The sequence below is a fragment of the Strongylocentrotus purpuratus genome, unplaced genomic scaffold (genome assembly GCF_000002235.5).
Source record: "Strongylocentrotus purpuratus isolate Spur 01 unplaced genomic scaffold, Spur_5.0 spur5_contig_819, whole genome shotgun sequence".
In the NCBI taxonomy this organism is placed as follows: domain Eukaryota; kingdom Metazoa; phylum Echinodermata; class Echinoidea; order Camarodonta; family Strongylocentrotidae; genus Strongylocentrotus; species Strongylocentrotus purpuratus.
Window position 1 is genome coordinate 353930 of NW_022145523.1, and position 11502 is coordinate 365431.

General features: G+C 36.6%; 1 protein-coding gene across 1 annotated transcript; it reads left to right on the forward strand.

Annotated features, from left to right (window-relative positions):
• The first annotated feature begins 364 nt into the window (after window positions 1-364).
• On the forward strand, window positions 365-11284 carry LOC115922170 (lanosterol synthase-like). Its single transcript, XM_030980465.1, has 6 exons — window positions 365-558; window positions 5524-5705; window positions 6742-6880; window positions 7864-7972; window positions 8590-8711; window positions 11112-11284. The coding sequence occupies exons 2-6, from the start codon at window positions 5532-5534 to the stop codon at window positions 11267-11269; spliced, it is 702 nt and encodes a 233-aa protein (XP_030836325.1). The 5' UTR covers window positions 365-558; window positions 5524-5531; the 3' UTR covers window positions 11270-11284.
• The last annotated feature ends 218 nt before the right edge of the window (window positions 11285-11502 follow it).

An 11502-nucleotide genomic window follows, 5' to 3' on the forward strand; every position in this document is an offset into this window, starting at 1 on the left:
AACATTTTGAAAATTATACAAAACCAAAAAACGAAAAATTACAAATAAATTGACAAGAATCACAAAATACATGTAACAAGATAATGTCGTTAAAATGTCATGAAATGAAAACGATCAGTCTCGGCAAGGAGTTAAAGGTTCACTGATACCAGGAAGATGTTCCTGATGATACATTTCCTCTGGCAAAAAATAGCCTACATAAAAACAAGACAGTAATCTGCACGAGCATATCCCTACAGAGGGCGCAAGAGCAATTTGGCAAAAGTGTTCCGATGGATATGGTACATCGAGTTCGTTGATATGGTACGATATGCGGGGACCGCTAGCGCAAGCGCACCGCGGCGGTGGATCCAGGGATTGGACCGAAAGCTATCTTGTGTGTGGTCATATCATATTGAACTAACACAGTGCTAGTACCGTACGTAGCTAGATCTACAGCTGTTCTGTATGCATATCGCTCGTGTATCTGCTGGCAAGGTCGAGTCTGGTCAGGCTATTTGAACTGTAAAGTGTAACTCAAGCGAGTGTACAGTTTACATCTTCAAGAAAATTTAAAAGGTACGTTGCTAACCATATAGATCTAGATATCTGATATTCGTGGTATACATTGCTCCTAGAGTCTATTATATTTTCTAGCTCCTTGGTGCCTATAATAGTATAAAAGTATAGGGTCTAATCTAAGTAGACTTCTCTAGGCCTAGATCTATAGTCTAGACCCCTAATCATTCTAATTCGTCTAGATGCTTTTCAGTTCACCTTTTCATGCCAATCATGGCCATGGCTTTTGACTTTTATTTTAAATAATAAAACTAGTGACCCTACGCACCCCAACACCCCCACACCCCCACACCCCCACACCCCCACACCCCCAACACCCTTGAATCATAACTGTAGATCTAGATAATTATGATAAATATAGACTAGACTCTAGTCTATAGACCTACACATCGCTCGCTCATGCTGAAGCTGGCGAGTAAAAGTTAAAACCCAGACTTAAGGCCAAAGGTTGAAAAATTAAGGGCCAAAATTAAATCAAAATGCGTTTTTAATCGCCCTTCTGCACCCAACAAACCTTGCAGTTGCACACTGCAGCCTCGGCCTCGGAGTCGGAGTTGGATAGTCTTTCTTCTCGTACAAAGCACTGTGGAATTGGTCAAGATTTTTTTTTTAATGTGAAGATTGATCGAGTGATTCGCTTATAATTTATGTGTTCCTGATGACGAGCTATAACATGCGATTTACAGTTTCTAATACGCTGACCTCTTTTGTAGAGTTTGAGATGTTGATTCTGCCTGAAATGCAAATACACCCAGTGCATGCAGATCTACACAAAAAAATAAAAAATGTTTCTGCGTTGCCAATTTGATAATTACTTTACGAAAATAGCAGTGAGTTACTGTTAAAAGGGTGAGCGCGCAGGAAGTTTGCTAAATTCAGCAAACTCCGTGCGTGCTCCCTTCATAGCAATGTACTCCAAAGTATTGGAAAGCAGAAAAATCAGAGAAGTAGACTGGTGAAATTTTGAACGAAATCAAACCAAATTAAAAGGAGAAATTAGTTATTAATATTTTAAAGTTATAATCACTAAGGTATGGGCTCATCAAATTGGCTTAATCGGAAACGTCTCTGTGATGTAGTTGCGGACAACTTTCTGATTTATTCCAACATACAAAATGACTATAACATTTTTTTTTTTTTTTTTTTTTTTTTGGAGGGGGGGGTGTTTGTCATTACTCAAGAATGAAAGATGGACTGGTTGAATGAGGGTCTCAGGGTTCTTGTTAATTTTTCTGATAGCAGGCTATTTATGATTTACAGGAGGCTACTAAAATTGCAAAAGAAAAATCTCTGTGCGCGTAGCGCACATCACGAGCGCGAAGCGCGAAGTCCCTTGCGGCCGGGGTCCAGGGCCCGCCCAAGGGCCCTGGAAGCTTTAGGGTTTTAGATGCTCTCTGGTGCTATCTTAGCCTTATTTTTGAAGATATGACCACACTGTATGAGCCATAGTTTAATGATAAAGATCATGAATATTTTGGCTGAATAACTTACTTTTCATATGATATACAATATGAAATGAAAATGCTCCATTATTGTTTCTGATAAATCAATCATATTTGTGATGAATCTACAATTTTGAATTACATGATAATGATACAAGGTAGTCCTGGGCAAAAACGGTTAACTGACGTTTACAGGACCTTGTCAGTGAAGAAAATCGTTTGCGATAAAAAATTTAAAAAATTGGAACACACATAAAAAAAAATATGACAAAATTGGATTGGTAAATGGTTTGCAGGTATGTGACAGCTGTCACAGGGGTCTGGGGGTGTTACGAATACGTTATCGAATCGTGCATCGCCAAATCAATCACAGTTTCACACTCATTATTACTACCGGTATTATTTATAATTTAGCCTACATTATTATTTACATTTCAAATAAAAAACTTACCTGTACGTTGCTTCTTACTCTTAATAGTAACAGGGTTCGTACGGGTCAGGGAATTTCTGGAAAGTCAGGGAATTTAAAAATGTTTTTTCCAGAAGTAAAAAGTCAGGGAAAGTCAGGGAATTCATCCATTTCTTCTGGAAAGTCAGGGAAAATCTTTTTTTCTTCAAGATGTTTGTTAAAATGGCATTTAATTTGTCTTGTGAACAAAGGAAAAAACATTTGGTAAAATCTGTGGTTCACAGGACCTTTTTCGTAACACGCAATATCTTTAGGACCTACTGGTACCGTGTCTATTGTGTCTTTCATACTGTATGCAAGATGTTTGTGCGCGTGAATGACTTGCAGTGACAGGTGTGCGTGGTGCCGGTGTGTGTACATACAAGAATGCTGCATGCACGCTGTACGATTACTTTTTGATCGAGCTTGTGCTTTGATTTTGATTAAAAGTTTGAATGAAGGTGTTTTACCCTGGGGTTTTACCACAGAATATTCATGAAACAATAATTTAAATGTAAATAACTATGTATCATGAGCCACTCGTGTTTTCTTAAGAACCCCTTTAAAAATTGTGTTGCTCTTTACTCGAATATCGCAACCCTGAATCGCATTTGATATACATTTGGCGTCCATTGTGCGAGCGCGAGCATACAGCCAGTAGTTAGCTAGCCTAGCCTCGTGGTTGGTGCTTTCCCCAACGTCCGCAATGAAGGCACCACTTTTTTTTCCCTCAGCAAAATATCCAAAGTCGGGGATGGGCCTTATATAGTCAGGTACAGGATATTTGAGTCCTCAAATGCTACTTTTTAGTGGTTTCAAAAATCTCTGTGTCTCAACATGAATTACATAATGCAAATAAAGAATAGGATCTACTATTTGAAGTTAAACTACGTTCCAAATTTGAAAGGAAGAGAGTTTTTTTTTCCAGTTTTTTTTCTTCAGTCTCGATAAATTATGCCCTGTCACAAGGACTTTGCCGGCCGAAGCTCTCCCGTGTCTCCAGCTCACTCACCTGTATGATGTAAGCTCACTTACACAGGGGATAACGAATCACCACGTGAAAACTAGCCTGTCCACATTTTTTTTGAGGAAAATTCTGTCATCTTTAGTTTTAAAAACAACATTGTTAAATGGGTCTAACTTAGTTCACAAGCACTTCAACTGTGCCTCGTAATAAAATGAAAGTATTTTCGAACGCTGTCACTAAAATAAGAGCCGATCTGATGTTAACAAAATGACCAATGTTGGCTTTTTTTTGGTGGCTTTTTGTTAACCAGATCAGATCACGTCTTATTTCAGTGTTCGAAAAATATTTTTACTTTTCATTATACAAGGCACAGTTGAAGTGCTTGTGAACTAAGTTAGACCTAGGTCTAGTAACAATGTTGTTGTTTTTTTCCAGATTTTTTTTCAGATTTTTTTTTAGATTTCTTTTTTTTTATCTTCGAAATAGGGGTGCGCCTTACAGTTTTGTAATTTGCTTCCTAGTATTGCGATGATGTATAGTTGTACGCTTTAGATTAAGACATGTTCATCATTGAAAATGGTCATGGAAATTTACATTATCCTGCTCTGGAAAGTCATGGAAAGTCATGGAATTTTTAAAACCCTGTAGTAAGGAAGGAAGACATCGATGTCTGCCGTTTCGATTCCATTTTAATTCGACTGGCGTGCGATCTCGGAGATAAATTCACTCAGCTAGCTCAGCTCGGCTCACAACGCGCGCTTTTCTTGCGTAAGCTAGCTTGCCGGCCTGCGCTTGGCTCTGGCGCACTGGGCATATACTAGATAGCTCTGCCCCCGCGTGCGCCGCACCGCAAGTCCATATTTTAATAAGGTTTTATTTTACGATCGTTTCGGAGACGTTTCATCTCATTTCTTTACGACCGTTTTCACAACCCCGCGCTATGAAAGCGTGTCTTCGTGAAGCTTGTGATAACAGAAATTTGAGATAGCGACTTGACCGAATATGATGTGATTTTTGTATTATTATTTTTTTTTTTTGGAGAGGCTTACAGCCGGCTACGATTGCCGTTACAGCCGGAAAAAATAGCCGGTTGCCGGCTATTAACAAGAACCCTGGGTCTTTGATGAATACTTTTAGATGTGAGCTTTAATATGTCACATTTGCAAGAAACATAAATTGGGACAAATGAATTTAAGTTGTTCATTATTCCTCAATGCCCCTATTTAGTGAAAAGTATTTGATTGATTACAGCATATGCAAACATGTCTAGATTATCTTTGGATGATATCATCAAATAACTTATCAAATTTTGTTTGCCCAACTATGCTGAAAAGGGAGTCAAAGTTCTTGAGGTGCCTGGTAATGACAGTACTATGGGTGCATTGTACAATGTCCCAATTAACCCCACTGATATAGCAAGAAGTTCATTAGGGGGAAAAAATGGAAAATTTAATACATTATGTAACAGACTGTTTACTCAGTGTATGTAAGTCATGTGTGGAGTTCTAACATTACTTGTACACATATGAGTTACCCAGTGTAAGTTATATACGGGCAGCTATAGGTATGTTGTGATTTACTTAAATGATTGAAATGGGTCTGCATTATTGCATTCAACAAAAAATTACCCTGTCGCTATTTACTCTGTTTTAATGATCGGTATAGCAGCTTGAGAACCTTACCCTTGAGAAATAAGACACAATTTTCCTGTTTCATAATATTTTTTATCAATAACAAATTTATGCTAATATTCTATGACAAATTAGCTTTCAGCCAATTAGAGGCCACAGTTTCAGTACCGGTACCTCATAACAGTTATTGTAACATGTTTCATTGATAAAAAGGTTTATGAAACTGGGTCCTGATTCCATATGTCAAAGGGTCATTAGATTATTACAAATTAAAGTGAATTGACTTTAGTTTAGCGTCGCCTACCTGTATGATGGATACAATTTGGATGAAGTTATCCTTGGATACAGGATCTTTACACCTCCTCAACAATTGTAGGTCGATGGTCGTGTAGGGGTCACTCAAGGTCATTGCTTTAGCATTTGTGAAGAATTGTGATTAATGAATAGTTTTTCCTCTTTATCTTTTACCCAATACAGAGCCAGTCATGTCTGAAAAGAAGAATCGAGGAGGTCCATACAAGACTACACCTGCCACTGATCTGTCAAGATGGCGGCTCACTAATACGAACGGTCGTCAAACTTGGCAATACTACCCAGAAGGGGAAGAACCTGGACGGCCTCAAAATTTTGTTGAAAAGTTCTCCCTTGGCCTAGACATCGTAAGGTTTTGTATTATTGTTTGTTTTTATTGCAGATATACATGTATATCAGTCCTTACTAGATCAGAAATTGTTTTGTTATCCCATTATATTTGGAATTTCATGAGGTGATATTTAAATTAAACAATAAGGCTTTTTTTTTGTAAGACAGAGTTATATAGCCATCTACAAGTACATGTAGACAGTGTAGTAATAGAAATAAACCCATCAATAATTAATGTATACATGCATTTCGCATTCTGACTGTTGAAATACAATTATTTGTAAAATGTGAAAGAACTTAGTTGTAATAAGGCACTTTTAACAAAGATTTGCGCTTTAAATTTGATTACATTACGAAAATGGCTGATTGAATTGAGGACTCTTATATTCATATTCAGGACTCTTATCCCTAAATTCCTTCAAGAAAAATCTAAAAACATTTTTGCTCAAATCTTATATTAATATACAAGAACAATCTTATAACAGTTGGTAATCATCTTAATTTTTCATTAAGGTCTTCATCATCTGCTCAATTAATTTAATATTTATTTGGTCTTATGATCTTACCTTCCCAAAATTATCATTATAAGTTACTTTTTTTCCGGTCATGATTTGTCCTGCTTCTTCATCCTTCCCCCTTTTCCCTTTTCCTTCTTATCTGTTTTACTTCTCCTTGTTCGTTTCGTGTTTGTAAATTGTATGTTGTTTTGAAATATTGTCTTGTGTTTTCTAAGTCTTTGTAGGCAAAACTTGAAACATTTGTATTTTTTTTCTTTTCTGGGGGATCCACAAACTACAAGCACTGCTTTTTAGTGGATCCCCCCACCCCCCATTTCCTCAGAAATTAAGAAATTCTTGTAATTATTTTATTTTGTGCAAAGTTTATTTGTATAGTTTCTTGAAAAAATGAATTATGTATGAAATCAAATGTAATATCTTTGTTTAACTTTCTAAATATGAATATGAATATTACATAATGTATTTTGTGTTTAAAACATAGGATGATAAAGCCTTGTATTCATATTACATAACATATTTTGTGTTTGAAACATAGGATGATGAAGCCCCACCACTACCCAGAGCTAAGACTGCTGAAGAAGCTGCTAAGAATGGTATGAAGTTTTACTCCAAGCTACAAACAGAAGATGGTCATTGGGCGGGCGATTACGGTGGTCCACTCTTTCTTCTACCAGGTATTCATACAGTTAACGACAGAATTATACATACCCCTTGTAAATTTGATGTTCTTTGTATTTTTCATCCTTCACTGGTTGAATTATGGCCGGCCTTGAATACTATTGGCAGAGCTGCCAACCATTACGTTTTTCCTGGAATTTTTCTCTTTTTTTTTTTTTTTTTCTTTTCTTTTTTTCTTACATACTGCACGTCAAACAACTGCCCTAAAATGTTGATTTGATCACAAATTCAATAGAAAGGTTAAAACATACTAGAAGAGAAAAATATCCTCAAAAAGAATGAAACGTCCTAATATGAGAAAAAACTGCATGAGGAATGGAGATTCCTGCATTGGAAGTGTCTCGCGCGTGGTCGTAAGTTTTGTTTTAAATGAATTCCTTTTTTTGCTTTAATTCCTTTTATTGGTCGCACAAGGTTTGCAGCTCTGTATTAGATGTAAGCTTTAATACGCCACCTTCTTAAGAAAGGGAAATTGGGACATATCAATTTTTCGCATACTTTAACATTTACAAAAGTTGGTAAGGGTATGAATAATTTAATTATAAACTGTGTATTTTAAGTAGGGGTTCTCCATTTCTGAGTAATATAAAAATATAAATACATGTAGTCAATGTTGATTTTTGCCACGAAAATATGTAAAATATGTCCCCTTTGAATGATACTTCAACAAGATATTGGTGTACATGCTAGCAAGTTTTAGAAATGATTACCAGTAATGAAATAGTTATGAAAGAAACTATGACAGGATGGTAAAGTATTTTCACAAAGAGAAAGCAAGAGGGGTTTATTTCACAAGACATTAATCCCCATATTTTGCATGTTTTCTAAAAAGGGCGGGTAAGGTTTCTTACGCAGTGACCCGATGGTTCTAAGTAAGCCCTTCAGTAGTGATAGTTCTGTGATGTTAACAGTGTATCATATTACAACCGTGCATAGATTGAAGCAAAGACATGTTTTCATTTTCTATCTTACGCTACAGGTTTAGTCATCGTGTGTTTCATAACCGGTGTAGTCCTCCCTGATGCGTCCAAGAAGGAGATGGTGCGTTACCTTCGATCAGTTCAGTGCCCTGATGGCGGCTGGGGCTTGTAAGTTTACCAAATATTCATTTCTCCATTATACCAAGCCATTGTTCTGTGCAGAGGAAGTCCAGAAAGTATAGTGATCAAATTTCTTCTGAAGGTACCTCAACTGATCTAGATTTTCAATATGAGAGTAAACAAATAAAAGCTGGTATTAAGTTTAAAAGATGATTAATTAGTTAATCAATCAACTCACTTATATGTAAGTTTATCATCCCTTCTTCATGTAGACTATCACACCGCCTTAATATTCTAAATATGGCATGTAACAGCATAACAATCAGGACAGATTTTTATGCCCCATGTTCATGTAGTCCTATATACATACAGTGCTTGTAACTTTTCCAAGACTGGGCCAAATTTCTTATCATTTTAGAATTCTAGAATTCTAGAATTCTTAGATTCTAGAACCTTGCAGTACACACCAATACTTATATGCTAGATGATCAACCTTTTCTGATTGATTCCACTTTGTTTCTTTCACAATGCAATCGCATGACCAGAACTCAACTTCATCTTTAAACCTGTACATAAGGTCTACCTGCCTATAAAGACCACTTTTCATGTTTCATTTGAGTGATCTTTATAAACAGGTTTCACTGTATTTCATTTTGAATTCTTAGACACATTGAGGATCATGCTACTGTGTTTGGCACAGCAATGAACTACGTGACGATGAGACTACTGGGTGTCTCAAAGGATGATGAGGATCTCAAGAAAGCAAGGAAACTTCTTCTAGAGATGGGTAAGCAGGCAAGCCTTCACAAGATATACTATTTGTAGAAAGACAAGGCTGACCTTCATAGCAAACATTGCCTCATATTATTGGTTGGGTCTAGCAGACCTGCCAACCAGTACGATTTAGTTGTATATCATACTTTTTTTAGAAGCAAATTCGACAGTACGATTCCCCCCCCCCCCCCCCCAAAAAAAACAAAAAAACAAAAAACAAAACAAAACAAAACAAAACAAAACAAAAACAAAAAACAATTTTTTTAAATTTTATTTTGTGTATGTGTGCCATTTTCAATGGCAAATGCCCATTCTGTCCTGTAAAGTATCCTACAAACATCTCACATCGGCAATTTGGGGATGTTTATTAGTTCATGGAACACACCAGTCGTGACAAAATCATGCATATTTAACCAATGATCCATAAACAAAATTCTTTCTTTAGGTAAGGTAGAAACTGTAAGAGGCATTGATCCGCGTAACAGTCTGTGTTTATTTTCAAAATACAACTTTTGGATTAAAGAATATATTTTTTGAACTGCAGAGGTTGGCAGGTCTGGTCTAGTTTCATTATACTAATGGGAATATCAGTGGGGTAGGGGTGGGTGGGGGGGGGGGGAATTTTGCCCCCTTAATTTGCCTGTGTGAATGGTCATAACTTCAGTATTTCCCCACCATGTGGAACATTGAAGAATCTCCATTATAAATAATTAATGAGGAACAACTGGAGAGGATGTAAAGAAATTAAAACCTTGAACTATTTCCTTAAAGCAGGACTGCACTACTTGTAGCTACTTGCGCCCCCTACATAGCCAACAATGCGTAAGCGGTGCCCGTTGATCTCCCATGATCCCCTTTTTCTTATGTTAATTGAGAGCTGATTTGATGAGATAACCACCTGTCAGTGACCATGCAGGGAGATCTAATCCCTCCTGGCAATCCTACCCTTGTGATAAGTTCATTTGTATGAAAACGGAAAACTAAGAGAAACAGAATGGCAGAAGTTAGAAATAAATCGAACCAATAATGAGGGAGTTTTTGTCTCGCCTGCGTAGCAAAAAGCGAGACATAGGCACCGCTTTTCCGGTGACGGCGGCGGCGGCGGCGGCGTCAACATCAAAAACTTAACCTAAGGTTAAGTTTTTGAGTTTTTGATGTAATTTTTAAAGTATAAGTTCTTAGTCTAAGAAAATTTGACTATAGGGTAATCAAGTATCCCCAATCATGTGAGTAGAATTTCAGATCACAAAGTCAAGGTCAAAGGTCATTTCAGGTCAACAGACTTGGACTATGTTGTAGCATCGTCATGGAAAACTTAACCTAAGGTTAAGTTTTTGAATTTTTGATATAATTTTGAAAGTATAAGTTCTTAGTCAATGAAACTTGGACTATAGGGTTATCAAGTCTTCCCAATCTTGTGAGTAGAATTTCAGGTCACTAAGTTAAGGTCAAAGGTGATTTAAGGTCAACAAACTTAGACTTTGTTGTGGCATCAACATCAAGATTTTCAAAATGCTTCTTCTTCGTTTTTTTTCAACCGATTTTGATTCTGATTGTTTCATATGATAGGGCTAGGAGGGGGATTTTAAAATTCCTACACAGAATTTTGAAATTGTTCTCCATTAATTAATTATGGTAATTTATGCAAATTTATTCCAAAAATAACAAAAATTGCTACTTTTCCCTCATTTCTTGACCGATTTTGATTTGGTTTGCCTATCTGGCAGAGCTAAATTTGGAACACTAAACTTCTACACAGAATTGTGAGATTCTGCTCCATTGATTATTTATGGTACTTTATGCAAATGAAATGAAATTATGTCCCTTCCAGGGTATCAAATTTTTATTTTTTGACCAGTTCAAAAGTGTACCACATAAAATTTACGATATTTGTTGTTGCGAGATGCGGATGAGCGCTACGTCATTGACGTTCTGGTTTATCATATTGAATTGCGTTATGCAGGCGAGACCGCCGAGAGCGTTTCCCTTGTTAATGTTTGAAACCAAACTAAGTAGACAAGAATGAACTGATTAGATTTTGGAAATCAAAGGTCACAGGGTCATAAAAATGTTAAAAACTACCAACAGATATCTTGAAACGAATGTATGATGGAAGCAATTTATACCAAATTTGGATAAAGTGTGTATTCACTGTATTCACAAAATTTGACAGCACTTACAGTAAGAAGCTTCTGGTGAAAAGTTTCGAAGTGTGAATTGCATGGAGGAATAATTGTTGACTGCTTGCAGTGAAATATCCTATAATATGTGGTCATTTTTACACTTTTCTTTTATAAATGTCACTGTAAACTACTGTAATTCACTAATTTTGCTGTAAAGTTGACATTCAAAGAGTTCCCCATACCTACAGATGGGAGTGTTATTTATTCAATGATAATTGTTTTGATTGCAGGTGGTGCTGAGAGCATTCCATCTTGGGGCAAGTTCTGGCTCTGTGTTCTCAATCTTTACAAATGGAGGGCATGCACTGCTTGTTTCCTGAAATATGGTAAGGAAAAAAAAAGGGTCCTGGGATCCGCTTCACAATGCCTTTTTTTTAATGACAAATGACAAAAATCAGTGACAAATCTGCTGATAACCAATCAGAAGCAAGGATTTTACTAGCTTATAACATTTTTCACTGTTGACAAGTTTTGTGAAATGGGGCTCCGAAGTTAACTTTTGTATTGATTTCAGAGTGATCATGAAACTGATGGTGATAGTCTTGGGCTGTGACTAAAATCCAAATCACTGATAGAATACTGCTGATGCCTTCTAATGCCACTTGGTATGTTAAGAGGATT